The sequence below is a fragment of the Moschus berezovskii genome, chromosome 24 (assembly GCF_049115385.1).
Source record: "Moschus berezovskii isolate FMDL1 chromosome 24, NW_MosBer_1.0, whole genome shotgun sequence".
Classification (NCBI taxonomy): domain Eukaryota; kingdom Metazoa; phylum Chordata; class Mammalia; order Artiodactyla; family Moschidae; genus Moschus; species Moschus berezovskii.
The window spans coordinates 36,060,524-36,077,056 of NC_142483.1; the positions used below are offsets into that span (position 1 = coordinate 36,060,524).

Sequence of the window (16,533 nt, forward strand, 5' to 3'; positions counted from 1 at the left end):
TTCTCCTCAAGAACAACTGCAGAGGATCCATTTTAAATGGACCAAATTACAAGTCGGGTCTCTTTAGATCTTACATACTGAATCCAAAAAGTCAAACATTCCTTTCACTTTTTTTTTTCCTATTTCAAAAGCCAAAATTGGCCAAAATTTTTACACTGCTGTTTCAAAAAACAAACTAATCTCAAGGCCCTAAAAATCATCCAAGAAGAATATATATACTTCTGAAAGTAACTCTTTATCCTTTCCATTTCAGTCTACCATCACCTTTCTCAGGAGACTTATAAATCTTACTTTTTAAGTAACTGGCAATTGCAGGAGAGAAAGATTTCAAATCCAAGTTGGAACTGAACTGAAGGAAAAGAAGTTACTTCCATTTTTCCTGTTAACCTTGGAACCCATCTCTAGACATTTTATTGGAATTTGGAGGCATCTCAATATGTTAAAACAAAAACAACTCTGATTTCATCTTCTGGCCCCTGAACAAAAGAAACTCTACCCCCTGATTATATAACACATTAGTTAATTAGGTAAGGAATATATTTCTAAGCACACTGACCAAAAGATGATTCTCACGCAATAGCTGTTTAGCTCATGCAGGAGCAGCAAAGCATGGAAGTTTAGAGCTCAGTCACTATGGAGAGAGACTTTAGTTCAAATAATTTTTTTTTGTAATTCACTGTGTTATATTGGGCCTGTTACCAACCTATTTTATTCCCAATCTCCTTATCTACAAAATGTTAATAGCAACAGTCTTGTGTCTTAAGATATCATCATATAGTTTCAGTGAAGCACTTAGCACAGTTCCTGGCGTAGAATGTGACCAATAAATGTTAGATATATTAATAATAGAATGATTAAATATAACAAACCATATGTAATGTCTCCTTAATTTCTTTATGTGAACATTTATGATTATGAGCTGAGCTAAAGTCAAGCCCTATAATTTCTAAGGAATTCTAACTCTCAACATCATAATTCTGAAGGAACATGAGTCTCCAGAAACTACCTTGACCAAAGTATATTTTCCTCTCCTGTAGGGCAACATAGCACTTATATACTTGGTGAAGTATTTATTTAGGATTAATATTATGTATTCATAAAACACTATGGAGATGCCATCGACCAAGGGATAGTTTTGTTTTTTTTTCCTGCTATGTACAGTGTTATTTTCAGCCCTACTATATCTTGAAATTATGGGCTCCTGTTTCACGTTTCATGTACCAATTAGTGCTTACACTGTGGAGTAGAAAGTGGCCATAAAAGTCTTAGGGACTTGGGACAATAGAACCTTACTGTCCCTGTGTGGATGATCATGGAACTGAAACAATTTAGCAAACTTTATTATGGGTTCTAACTTTATATTTGAGAATTTATTCTCATAATATATATCCCCATTTTATCCTTTCAAGCAGCCTTTCATGTACCCATTGCTATCTCTAGTTATAAGGAGAAAACTGAGGCTCAGACATATGAGGTTATTTGCACTCAATTACACAAAACTTGCCTGGGTCCTACATGCAAGTACTGTTTTGTTACCACTGCTATTAAGACCAAAATATTTGGGGACTTTTCAACTGGCTGCAACAAGTGTAGTGTCAAATACCAGAAAAATGCATGTACACGATAATGTTTTTTCCCCCCAGGGAAACCTGGTATAGACACTGACCAGGAGAACAGGATCATGACTACATTTGGATCACACAGAGAAAAAAGAAAAAAATAAAATTCCTTTTTTCCATAACAGTGAGATTGCTTTTCTACAGAACTCATGAATTTATCCATATTGTATCCCCACAGGACAATCTATATCCCAAGCTCTTTGTATGAATATTTCAAGTTGAGGAAATGAAAGAAGATAGTTGAACGGTCTGAAAATTGAACAGAGGCACTCTGTGCTGGTTTTGTTATTCTGCTTCCCACTCTTCGATTAAAAATGGCCACAGACAGGATTTTCTGAAATGAGGTTCAAGTTAAGAATAATCCCAAATATAAGCATCTTAGGAAACTGGTTCTCTGTACCAGTTTCTACTTACAAACTTGGTATAGCCTGGATTTAAGCTGTGGATAATGAGGTTTAAGAAATCCAAGGGAAAAATATAAGCTTTCTCAAATAGCACTAGTAATGAAAATTCTATTTATGGGCTAAAAGTACAGAAGTGAAGTAGAGTTTCTACAAGTGTGTGAAGAGCTTTAATTTAACTTCCAATTCAGGTTGAATTAGGCCAGATGGTTAACAAATATATTCTCTGTCTCCAGATAAAATTAATAGGATGCTCACTCTGTAAAAGCACAATGACAAGAGAGTAAGAAGTAAAAGTCCTCATGGCAATGCTTATTTAAGAAGCACAAAACCAGAGGAAGAGGGAAGAAAGAAAAAGAGAGAGGGAAAGTAAGGAAGGAAGAAAGAGAGACAGAGAAAGAAGGAAAGAGAGATTAAAAGGGAGGAAAGCAAGGAAAGAGAAAGAAAATTTGCTTTTATGACCTAGTAGTCTTTTAGATGGAGAAGGCCATGGCACCCCACTCCAGTACTCTTGCCTGGAAAATCCCATGGATGGAGGAGCCTGGTAGACTGCAGTCCATGGGGTCACTAAGAGTTGGATACGACTGAGTGACTTCACTTTCACTTTTCCCTTTCAGGCATTGGAGAAGGAAATAGTAACCCACTCCAGTGTTCTTGCCTGGAGAATCTCAGGGATGGGGGAGCCTGGTGGGCTGCCGTCTATGGGGTCACACAGAGTCGGACACGACTGAAGTGACTTAGCAACAGCAGCAGCAGCAGTCTTTTAGAACTGTGCAGACTCATGTTGCAGGAAAATATATATACAAAATAAGAAAAGGCTTCTGTACAGTTTTCTGAAATACACAGTTCATGAATGTCTCATTTGTGCTGTGAGGAAACTGAATGAGAGAGTTTCTTCAAACCGGTTTTCTTTTCTGAGATTTACATTCAAGCTGGGTTTTGACACCGCATTTGTAAAGATCGAAAAAAAAAAAAAGAAGTGTGAGGAGGGATGGATTTGGAGCTGAAAGGAAAATTTTGCCAGAAATGGCTGATACCTGAAGTTACAGGATAATGGTGGCACCGTGTATTTTGACTTAACCCTTTAATGGCAGAGCTTCAAGTGATTTAATAAGAATCCTCATTCTGAAGACCCTTCAAAGATCTCCTTCTTCCATTGAATTCTTCATACATTAACATGTTAACTTTTGATTTTAAATAGAACACTTATTTTAAATTAAAATGAACTGCCAGGGAATACTGCATCACTGATATCATCAACATAGATAAGCTGCTGCTGCTGCTGCTGCTAAGTCGCTTCAGTCGTGTCCGACTCTGTGCGACCCCACAGACGGCAGCCCACCAGGCTCTGCCGTCCCTGGGATTATCCAGGCTAGATAGGTCTTAAAAAGAATGTTGAAGCCACAGAAGGAAAAGGAGTCTACTAGTGCTAATAACTAAATGGGTGGCAACTCAGAACTGGAAGGTGGATCACAATAAATTAGCCTGTACTGGAACTCTAAGTGGAAGAGAATTGGCAGGTAATAATTTAGCAGAAATTACCTGTCTAAACGTGAGTACCATTTCAAAAAGGTAATTAGGATTGTTAGCAGCTTCCAGCTGAATATTAAACTGAGATGACATATGGACACCATCTGTCACAAGCCTGGTACATAGTAAGCACTCAATTAATGGTTACTACTATTCATAAATAAATGCTTAGCTTTCTCACAAAGCATTTTTTTTTCCTCTTTGGCACAAGGTGTCTAATTACTTTCCTCCCTACCACAATGGTCCTAGATGATTTGTCAAGTTTAAAAAAAAAAGCATTTTACAACAAAGCATGCTATAGCTCACTTGAGAGATCCCTGCTCTCATGATAAGGAAATGAACATGATGGCTATGATCAGAGGCATTATCTCCTTAGCAGTCAGGCTATCAAATGGCAGAAGAAGGACATTTACTTCTAGAGACATATATGCGTGCTTGTGTACCCGTTTCATGTACAGTATGATCTGATTTTAGTTTATGCATGATTCATAAATCAATTTATGTTAAATGCCTAGTCATACAGAGTTCTTAAAGGAGAATAGAAAACAAATAAACAAGCTAGGATCCTTATTTTGAAATGATAACAATAATATAATAATTTAAAATTATTTTTAAAGTCATTAACACAAAAACACTGTTTCATGTGTTTTCAGTTCAGTTCAGTTCAGTTCAGTCGCTCAGTCGTGTGCGACTCTCCGCGACCCCATGAATCACAGCACGCCAGGCCTCCCTGTCCATCACCAACTCCCGGAGTTCACTCAAACTCATGTCCACAGAGTCAGTGATGCCATCCAGCCATCTCATTCTCTGTCGTCCCCTTCTCCTCCCGCCCTCAACCTTTCCCAGCATCAGAGTCTTTTCCAGTGAGTCAACTCGTCGCATGAGGTGGCCAAAGTACTGCAGTTTCAGCTTTAGCATCAGTCCTTCCAGTGAACACCAAGGATTGATCTCCCTTAGAATGGACTGGATGGATCTCCTTGCAGAACAAGGGACTCTTCAAAAGCATCAATGCTTCGGCGATCAGCTTTCTTCACAGTCCAACTCTCACATTCTTACATGACCACAGGAAAAACCATAGCCTTGACTAGACGGACCTTGGTTGGCAAAGTAATGTCTCTGCTTTTTAATATACTATCAAGGTTGGTCATAACTTTGGAGTAAGCGTCTTTCAATTTCATGGCTGCAATCAGCATCTGCAGTGATTTTGGAGCCCCCAAAAAAATAAAGTCTGACACTGTTTCCACTGTTTTACCATCTATTTCCCATGAAGTGATGGGACTAGATGTCATGATCTTTGTTTTCTGGATGTTGAGCTTCAAGCCAACTTTTTCACTCTCCTCTTTCACTTTCATCAAGAGGCTTTTGAGTTCCTCTTCACTTTCTGCCATTTCTCCCAGCAATCTTGATTCCAGCTTGTGCTTCTTCCAGCCCAGCGTTCCTCATGATGTACTCTGCATAGAAGTTAAATAAGCAAGGTGACAATATACAGCCTTGACATACTCCTTTTCCTCTTTGGAACCAGTCTGTTGTTCCATGTCCAGTTCTGACTGTTGCTTCCTGACCTGCATACAGGTTTCTCAAGAGGCAGGTCAGGTGGTCTGGTATTACCATCTCTTTCAGAATGTTCCACAGTTTATTGTGATCCACACAGTCAAAGGCTTTGGCATAGTCAATGAAGCAGACATAGATGTTTTTCTGGAACTCTCTTGCTTTCTCCATGATCCAGCGGATGTTGGCAATTTGATCTCTGGTGCCTCTGCCTTTTCCAAAACCTGCTCGAACATCTGGGAGTTCATGGTTCACATATTGCTGAAGCCTGACTTGGAGAATTTTGAGCATCACTTTGCTAGCGTGTGAGATGAGTGCAATTGTGCGGTAATTTGAGCATTCTTTGGCAATTTTCTTTGGGATTGGAATGAAGACTGACCTTTTCCAGTCCTGTGGCCACTGCTGAGTTTTCCAAATCTGCTGGCATATTGAGTGCAGCACTTTCACAGCATCATCTTTCAAGATTTGAAATAGCTCTACTGGAATTCCATCACCTCCACTAGGTTTGTTCGTAGTGATGCCCACTTAAATGTGTGAAATGTATTATATTAATACCATTTAATCTTCACTATAATCCTGTGAAGTATATACAAGTATTAAGCCCTATTCTCAGCTTCCTGGATAGCTCATCAGGTAAAGATTCTGCCTGCCATGCAGGAGACCCTGGTTAAATTCCTGGGTTGGGAAGATCTACTGGAGAAGGGACAGGCTCAGTTCAGTTCAGTCGCTCAGTCGTGTCCGACTCTCCGCGACCCCATGAATCACAGCACGCCAGGCCTCCCTGTCCATCACCAACTCCCGGAGTACACTCAAACTCATGTCCACAGAGTCGGTGATGCCATCCAGCCATCTCATTCTCCGTCGTCCCCTTCTCCTCCCGCCCCCAACCTTTCCCAGCATCACAGTCTTTTCCAGTGAGTCAACTCGTCGCATGAGGTGGCCAAAGTATTGGAGTTTCAGCTTTAGCATCAGTCCCTCCAATGAACATCCAGGATTGATCTCCTTTAGAATGGACTGGTTGGATCTCCTTGCAGTATAAGGGACTCTCAAGAGTCTTCTCCAACACCACAGTTCAAAAGCATCGATTCTTCGGCGATCAGCTTTCTTCACAGTCCAACTCTCACATCCATACATGACCACGGGAAAAACCATTGCCTTGACTAGACGGACCTTGGTCGGCAAAGTAATGTCTCTGCTTTTTAATATACTATCAAGGTTGGTCATAACTTTCCTTCCAAGGAGCAAGCGTCCTCTAATTTCATGGCTGCAATCAGCATCTGCAGTGATTTTGGAGCCCAGGCTACCCACCCTGTATTCTTGGGCTTTCCTGGTGGCTCAGGCGGTAAAGAATCTGCCTGCAGTGAGGGAGATCTGGGTTTGATCCCTGGGTTGGGAAGATTTCCTGAAGGAGGGCATGGCAACCCACTCCAGTATTCTGGCCTAGAGAATTCCCATGGGCATAGTAGTCTGGCGGGCTACAGTCCATGGTGTCGCAAAGAGTCAGACATGATTGAGTGACTAAGCACAGCACAGCAAGCCCTATTCTATTAATTAGAAAATTTATGTTATAAATGTACAATAAGATATAGCTGGTAAGTTTAAGAATTACACTCTGCTCTGTACTCTATATATAGTATTCTAATAGCTTTCCTATTAATATTAGTACCAGTATTAGTATTTCATTGCTTACATAGAATGGTGTATCTTGGAAATTTTAGCTTACTTTTTAAATTGAACTCACTACTAATAATTTCATCTTTTGTTGAATTTAGTTCTTCCCACACACTGTCCACTTGGGAGGACTTCAGAAAAGAGAGAGGGTGTGAAATCTAAAGCAATTAATTGTTATCTACTAATTGGCACTTGCCTTTGGCACTTGCCATCTACCTCTACAAGGATTAAATAATATGTTGCTGTAGCTACTGACTTTCAACATCCCCTAAAAGTAGTTCAGGATAGAGTGCAGAAATGAGGCAACCTGTGCTCTGGGAAAAACTGGCAGAACAGGTCTTCAGATAGTTAGATATTTTCAGCAGCTGATTTTATGAGCCCAATTCTCATATCCTCTGATATCTAGAAAAGCCCTAAAATTAATCATGATGATGACTGCTCCTCATGACTAGCAGAAGCCTTTTGCAAAAAATATGTGCTTTACTGAACATACTCTCCCTTCACCAAAATCACATATATACAGATCTTTCCCCCTACCTCTTTGGAACAGTTTCTCAGAGACATGCTGTCTCCCTGGCTATAATCCTTATTTTGCACCAATAAAACATAAGTCACAACTGTCACGTGGTTCATTCTTTTAAAATCCACATCATTTACTGTCTTCATAAGACATGCCCAGACTAAATGGGAACTTTTCATTAAGACGAACATGCATTTTTATGTAATCTATTCTTTACAGTTATTCTCCCTGACCCTATAGCTCACATGACCAGTAGTAATCAAGGGACTCTTGACATTCATATTTTGTAGTGACAGAACAAATCTGAGAAAAGCCTTAACATTGAATTAGTATCTGCAAAATCATATAAAATTTGATTTTTCTCCCATTAGAAATTTTAACATGAAATGCAGCCATAAAATGCACTTGATAAGACTCAATTAAAAAAAAAATGTTTGAGTGACTATTTTTGATATTTTAGTTGCTCTGAGAATTCTAAAATATCCAGAGCATAAAATATAATATCCTAAAGAAATCTACTGATACCATGTCATACAATTCAATTACACAGATAGAAAATATCTTAACAGCTTTTTAACCCAGGCATTTAGCCTATTTCTCAAGTCTTTTTAAAATGAAAGTAGCAGGAAAACTACGCAAACAGGCGTAAGGCAAAAAATGACTATTGACTAACAGATATATTTGAAGTTTTTTTTGGCAATGACACGATTTAATATAGGCATGTGAAGAATTCCAAGTTACCTTTCTATGTGTTAGCTTTGGTTTTCAAACACACTGTCTCGATTTCATTTGAAATTGTTGCCTAGAAGTGCCAAGTATACATCCTAACATCTGAGGAAACCTAGTGACAAAAGATCCTGTCTTTAATAGCTCTTTCAAAGGCAGTCCCAGAATTGATCTAGTTGTTTCTGATTGTTTTGTCTTAGTTACCATAGTTGACCAACCATGGTGGCCAAAATACACCAATTTCTAATGGTAAGACCTGAATTTTCTGCTCACGCCTTCATCCAGATGTGCATGCATGCATGCTTAGCTCTGTCTGACTCTATGCAACCCATAGACTGTACAACCTGTCAGGCTCCTCTGTTGATAGAATTTTCTAGCCAAGAATACTGGGGTGGGTTGCCATTTCCTGTTCAAGGGGATCTTCCCAATCCAGGGATAAAATCCATGTCTCCTGCATTGACAGGCAGACTCGTTACCACTGAGCCACCTGGGAAGTCTCCAGAGTTGCAGTCCATCCAATTCAATTCAGATAGATTAAAGATAGGACTGGAAAAGGTCAATCTTCATTCCAATCCCAAAGAAAGGCAATGCCAAAGAATGTTCAAACTGCCGCACAATTGTACTCATCTCACATGCTAGTAAAGTCATTCTCAAAATTCTCCAAGTCAGGCTTCAGCAATATGTGAACCGTGAACTTCCAGATGTTCAGGCAGGTTTTAGAAAAGGCAGAGGAACCAGAGATCAAATTGCCAACATCTGCTGGATCATGGAGAAAGCAAGAGAGTTCCAGAAAAACATCTATTTCTGCTTCATTGACTATGCCAAAGCCTTTGACTGTGTGGATCACAGTAAACTGTGGAACATTCTGAAAGAGATGGGAATCCCAGACCACCTGACCTGCCTCTTGAGAAACCTGTATGCAGGTCAGGAAGCAACAGTCAGAACTGGACATGGAACAACAGACTGGTTCCAAATAGGAAAAGGAGTACGTCAAGATTGTATCTGTCACCCTGCTTATTTAACTTCTATGCAGAGTACATCATGAGGAACGCTGGGCTGGAAGAAGCACAAGCTGGAATCAAGATTGCCGGGAGAAATATCAATAACCTCAGATATGCAGATGACACCACACTTATGGCAGAAAGTGAAGAGGAACTCAAAAGCCTCTTGATGAAAGTGAAAGAGGAGAGTGAAAAAGTTGGCTTGAAGATCAACATTCAGAAAACAAAGATCATGGCATCTGGTCCCATCACTTCATGGGAAATAGATGGAAAAACAGTGGAAACAGAGTCAGACTTTAATTTTGGGGGCTCCAAAATCACTGCAGATGCTGATTGCAGCCAGGGAATTAAAAGATGCTTGCTCCTTGGAAGGAAAGTTATGACCAACCTAGATAGCATATTAAAAAGCAGAGACATTACTTTGCCAACAAAGTCCGTCTAGTCAAGGATACGGTTTTTCCCGTGGTCATGTATGGATGTGAGAGTTGGACTGTGAAGAAAGCTGATTGCCGAAGAATTGATGCTTTTGAACTGTGGTGCTGGAGACGACTCTTGAGAGTCCCTTGGACTACAAGGAGATCCAACCAGTCCATTCTAAAGGAGATCAATCCTGTGTGTTCATTGGGAGGACTGATGCTAAAGCTGAAACTCCAATACTTTGGCCACCTCATGTGACGAGTTGACTCACTGGAAAAGACTCTGATGCTGGGAGGGATTGGGGGCAGGAGGAGACAGGGACGACAGAGAATGAGATGGCTGGATGGCATCACCGACTCGATGGACATGAGTTTGAGTGAACTCCGAGAGTTGGTGATTTACAGGGAGGCCTGGCGTGCTGTTATTCATGGGGTCGCAAAGAGTCAGACACGACTGAGCGACTGAACTGAACTGAACTGAACTGTAAGATAGGAACCACTGGGTTTTCCAAAGAAAATAAAAATGCACACACAAAAACAAACACATGTCCAATGCAGACTGAGAATACAGGAGTCTAATTCTTAAATCCTTCTTCAAAATTGGAAACTCTTATGTTAGAAACCAGTACACTGAAACTTACAACATTCTCCATAGTTGAGTGTTTTATTAGACAAGGTGTATCACTCTGAACATAATTGAGGTAAGAAAAACAAGCATCTATCTAGAGGATGTTCTTTAAGTGAGAAGCTTAAATATCTCTTCAGTCTCATGTCTGTTTTACATTTTTTGCCTTTTACTATAATTTTGACCCTATAGAGCATTGTTCTTAAAATATATTTACAATCATGATTTTTTCACAAGGATTATACTGCTTAGTTTTTGGTCTTATATGCCATTAATGTTCACTTTCACAGAATATCATTTTTATGTGTGGCATGCTGTGATTCATGGGGTCGCAGAGAGTCGGACACGACTGAGCGACTGAACTGAACTGAAATGAAGTGAACTGAACTGAACTGAAAAGCTATATAGACATACCATACTGAGAAGTATTTAAAGGTCCCTTGCAGTTGGTATTGTAATTAAAGTATACTGTTCAATTACTGGTTCAGAGATTTAGATAAATAGGTTAAAAATTGACTCCTGTCTTCACAGTTAAAATAAAGAACATGATATAACAATGGGAAAATATTCAGCCTTTACCAATTTTTTTTTAATGTTTTAGGTTAAAAACATTTTTAGTTGAATGTTTTGCATGTATTTCTCATAAACCTCAGAGATACACTATCATAAAAAGATAAATAATCATGGATTCAGATAAATATCAGAGCCTCTATTTATTTTTCTCTTTGCAAATAAATTTTCTTAGAATTTTTCTATTACAAGGGTAATACATCCTTATTGTAGAAAAATAATGGAAAAATTGAGACAAGCAGAAAAAGGAAAATAAAAGGCATGTATATCCTAACCACCTGTAGATACTAAATTTTCATGTTCACACACACACTGTATGTATTTTCAAAAAGTGGATAGCACTGCCTCAGACTTGGTGAAGATCTTTATCAGTGAATAAACTTTCTTTTAGAACTTTTAGAATAATTATTTAAACTTGTAGTTTTGTATTTAATAAAATGGATGAATAAGAAAACTATCTACCTGAGGTTACCTGTTGGCAGGAATATGCTGTTTTACTAAAATATCAACCTAAAATTATAGTGTCAAGGCTTTTTCAAAGGACAAAAACAAAACTTATTAAAATTATGATTTTTGTATTTAATTAAAATTTAAGTTGTATTTTTCACTGTATGCTTATTCTGAGAAAAATAGACAAATCAAACATTGATTGGCGAGTAGTGTTTCTGTGAAATATGTGTGAGCACATTTATGACTTTCTACACAATGTGTATCTTTGATTCGCACATCAGGATCCTCATTGTTGGCCAATCAAAAATTCTTGAGGCTTCCACAATTTTGTTGCTTTATTTGAAGCCTCTACTGAAGCATCACCAATTATCTGCAGTTGTTACGGCTCAGATTCTATATATCTTTATTTGTCAACCACTTTGTATATGATTGGGTGGTTCTCCTACATTATTTTTGTGGATTTGGAAAAAGTCCTGCATCTTCTACAAAGTTTAAAATTTGGTTTTGCAAAATGATTTTTATTATTATTAAGCTGAAAACATTTAGAACAGAAATTATTTAAGCACCGTAAAATCTATAAAGGAATGAAAAAAATACTTGAAAATAGGAAAGATGTTAGTGTTAATAGATTGGGGTTGATTTTTCAAATGATTAGTTTATTAGGGAATATTTTCTGGTTAGACCTTTATTTACAGCCTACATTTTCATTACATTCTATTATACCTGTACAAGTAAGGCTTTCTTCACCATGAATTTCTAAATTCATCTCTATTGTTTGACACTTAGATTCATATATTATAAATTTTTTTCCTCTTAAAAAGATAATCATATTAGACGAAATATATTACATATAAGATATTAAGCTAAATTCCTATAATAAAGGAATTGTTTACACATTCTTTCTGAAAAGAGACAAAGTACAATGCAAAGATTTTTTTATGTCATTAAAATAAAACATGTATAAATAATATATTCTTTTGATGATAGCAGATCCTATACTCCCAGTTCATTTGGGTTTGTTATATAGTACTTATCTCTTTTGATAATCTAGAACACAAGTCATGTATGTCTTCAGTTACCTATTAGTACCAATTTAGCTATAGAGGAATCTGAGTTTTTGCCTTAGGATCTATAAATACAGAAAGAAATTGCCTCCTCTTAAATATCACATCCTCACAGAATTTCCTGACCTTCATATTTAAATTGATACAATCCTGTTACTATCTCTGCACTCTCCTTCCTTTGTTTCAGTTACTGCAATTTACAAATCTGATTTTTATATTGTGTTTATTGTCTGTTTTCCCCTCTAGTCTGTGAGCAACACGAGGACAGAAAACATGTTTAGTCATCAATTTATTTCCTGATCTTACTACTGTGACTTGCTCATGGCAGGCACTTAATAAACTATTAAAATTGCTGGATGAGTGAATGGCGAATGACTGTATAATCTGAAAACTAGTCACAATGTAGTAGATTGACTGATATTTTTCCTTGAGAGTTAAGCTTCAGGAATTCTTATTTTATCCTGCTGTCGTAAAGACTAAACCATCTTCTATTCTAATGAGGTATAACTGTTTAGTCCCGTCCCTGATATTAGTTGGAGGAGGTTGGATGGAAGCCCATTGCCGGGGAAAGTCAAATACAGCAAATCCCAAGCTATCCTTGAAATCCCGAACTTTCAACAGGAAGATGAAGGCGTCTATGAGTGTATTGCAAGTAACCTTCGAGGAAGAAACCTTGCAAAGGGTCAACTCATTTTCTATGGTGAGCTAATAGAATTTCACAAAATATATGAAATATTTGGTGATATCCTTCTTGGTAAATAGTGAAAGTGTTTGGCATGTTGTGGGCAAGTGTCATAGGAGAAATAGAGAAGACACATTTCCAGGTAAGGATGGAATGACCATTTTTAAAATATGGCTTTAATTTCAGCATAGTCTATGCAAGTTATTGTTTAATATAATTTCCTTTGAAATATGAGCAGTGTCGTGTTAAAAGCCATAGAAGTTTATAACACAAAGTAAAATGGAATTCAATAAATTTCCCTTAATATGTTCAGCAACAGCCAGCAGAAATTATAAAAGAAGGAGAAAATGACAGGAGAAGCATAATACTTACGGTAGTTTTCAGTACTTGTTTATGTTTCCCAGGATTGTCTACATATATGTAGATAAGAGAAAAATAAATTCATTACTTCATTTAAAAATATATTTGTCTCAGTTATCAGAATCTCTCATGGACTTAAGAGAGATGATAAAAACGTATATTTTCTAATGTTTGTCCTTGTGTCTTCTTTTATCCAGGCCAAAATACACACGTGCACGAAGTTCACTTTTTTTTTTATATCAAATATACCTCAGGATTGTCAAAATGTTTGCTGCTTTTAAAATAATCTTAACTTAGCTATATTTAACACCTCTGTACTAGAGGACTTTAAAAACTGTATTTATACATGGCCAAAAGTCATTTTCTGTGTGACATGTTTCTATGTGACACATTTATAATCAATAATAAAGTAATTGGAAGAAAACTATATATTTCAATAACTAAAAGTTCTAAGGTATTGTAATTACCAAGAAGGTATGCCAATCAAGTTTATACATGTGTTCTCAGTCACCCAGTCATGTCCAACTCTTTGTAACCCCATGGACAGTAGCCTGCCTGGCTCCTCTGTCCATGGAATTCTCCAGGAAGAATACTGGAGTGGGTTGCCATTTCCTCTTCACAGGGTCTTCCTGATCCAGGGATCGAACCCTTCTCTCTTGCATTTCCTGCATTGGCCGGCAGATTCTTTACCACTGAGCCACTTCAGTTCAGTTCAGTTGCTCAGTCCTGTCTGACTCTTTGCGACCCATGAATCGCAGCATGCCAGGCCTCCATGTCCATCACCAACTCCCGGAGTTCACTCAAATTCACGTCCATCAAGTCGATGATACCATTCAGCCATCTCATCCTCTGTCGTCCCCTTCTCCTCCTGCCCCCAATCCCTCCCAGCATCAGGGTCTTATCCAATGAGTCAACTCTTCCCAAGAGGTGGCCAAAGTATTGGAGTTTCAGCTTCAATATCAGTCCTTCCAGTGAACATCTAGGACTGATCTCCTTTTGGATGGACTGGTTGGATCTCCTTGCAGTCCAAGGGACTCACAAGAGTCTTCTCTAACACCACAGTTCAAAAGCATCAGTTCTTTGGCACTCAGCTTTCTTCAGTCCAGCTCTCACATCCATACATGACCATTGGAAAAACCATAGCTTTGACTAAATGGATCTTTCAGAAGCTGTCAAGTGAGTTTATACACATATTCTTTTGATAGCTCCTATTTTTAAATCCAAAGTCTCTGGACTATGGCATTCTTTTGGAAATAAAGCTGTGAGGATGTAACTGGGAGTTTTTTTAGGAGCAGCACAATATTACACAGGCTTTGGCTAATAGGTATGTCATTTTTCTACTAAACTGACAAATATATAGATAAGAAAAAATTAACCATAAAATTGAAGTCTCTATAAACTGGAAATCAATAATAAAGTACTTTTGCTCACATGGATATAGCAACTGCTAGCTTACATAGAAGATTTTACAAATATAATTCACATAATTTTTATAGCAATAAAGTATAGAAATAATTTTCAGTGATATTATATGTAATTAACCTTTGATGAATTGAACAAGATCTCAAATAATGTTTTCTAGATCTGAGATTAGAACCTTGAACAATCTTCTGAAACGAGATTCTGCCCAGTCTACCATAGCTCTTCAACCTGGTCATCTAATTCTATTCACAAGAACTGTGAAAGTGAAAGTCATTCCGTCGTGTCCAGCTCTTTGTGACCCCATGGACTATACAGCCCATGGAATTCTCCAGGCCAGAATACTGGAGTGGGTAGCCATTCCCTTCTCCAGGGGATCTTCCCAAACCAGGGATCAAACCCAGGTCTCTCATATCGCAGGTAGATTCTTTACCAGCTGAGCCATGAGGGAAACCCAAGAATACTGGAGTGGGTTCCTTCTCCAGAGGGTATTCCCAACTCAGGAATCGAACCAGGGTCTCCTTCAGTGCAGGCAGATACTTTACAACTAAGTTACCAGGGAAGCCCCACATGACCTATTATAACAATCAAATTAGCCATTTAAGAAGTACAAATGATCTTAGTGGGAGAATAATGGGTCATTGGTCAATAAGACAAAATAATGCTTCTTGTTCATCTATTTAGTTGTCAATATGCTCCCAAAGTACTTCCTAGGTGGTGCTAGTGGAAAAGAATCTGCCTGCCAATGCAGGAGATATAAGAGACCCAGGTTTAATCTCTGAGTAGGGAAGATCTCCTGGAGGAGGGCATAGCAGCCCACTCCAATATTCTGGCCTGGAGAATCCCATCAACAGAGAAGCCTGGTGGGTTACAGTCCATTAGGGTTGCAAAGAATCAGACATAATTAAAGCGACATAGCACACACACATGCACACATATTTCCCAAGGAGAAGAGAATTGATTCAATTACTTGAGAATCGAAAAATACCTGAAAATTTCAAGTTAAGAGTCTCTCAGTCCATTATGTTGCTATGCTCAAGTTATACTTCAGAATTCTATCCATTTATATTGCGTCCTCCTCTGGCAACCCACTCCGGTATTCTTGCCTGGAAAACTCCATGGATGGAGTAGCTTGGCAGGCTAGAGTCCATGGGGTCACAAAGAGTCACATGATTGAGTGACTGAACACAAATACACAACCTCCAAAATATGTTTATAAAGTATTATTATCATTATAAATAATGGAGCACATTCAGAGGAGTTAAGTGAATTACACAACCATTGAGAGGGCAAAATAAGTAACAATACCCAAGCCTATATGGTAGACTTGAAATACCAAGTTTTTTTTATTTTTTTCTTTTTTCAGGTAGTTCCTACTCAGTTGGACCTACATGTAGTTGAAGATTTAAAAGTTTATTCTTTGGAATCCTAAGCATCCCAAAAATGTACACATTAAAAAAATAAATAAAGCTTAAAGTTACAGCTATTGCACTAGGCAACAAACCATATATTTATATCTGAAACTCCTGTAAGCTATGTGGATTTTTTGTGTGCATTCATTTTTTCTCCCAGATCAAATGTATAAAAGGGCAATTTCTAAACAAGTATCTACAAACTATAAATTTTTAAAATATTAAATAGAAACATGATTCAATTTAGTCAGTATACTCAGTTCTTCTAAGTGTTGCCATCCATTATCCCTCAAGGTTGTGAAAAGCGTGTTCTGTAACTGGAGGTTGCCCTGATTTCCACAGGAGTTCATCTTGGCTTACTTTTCACCGCAATGGGATATCATGATTCCTTCTTCTCCTTGACTAGCTCCCTGAAGGAACTTCTCTTTTAGTGCAAGCAGAAGTTACAGTGGAAAAACCTTGAAAGTCAGATATATTTGTACATCATTTCAAAGACTCTCAGTACCACTTACTCCAACC

The 16,533-nt window shown here is 38.0% G+C and overlaps 1 protein-coding gene across 1 annotated transcript in view; it reads left to right on the plus strand.

Annotated features, from left to right (window-relative positions):
- The window catches only part of CNTN6 (contactin 6), a 195,912-nt gene that overhangs the window by 95,016 nt on the left and 84,363 nt on the right, over positions 1-16,533 (plus strand). The window contains 1 exon segment of the mRNA XM_055413365.2: positions 12,657-12,841. Within this exon segment, the coding sequence (XP_055269340.2) occupies positions 12,657-12,841 (185 nt within the window).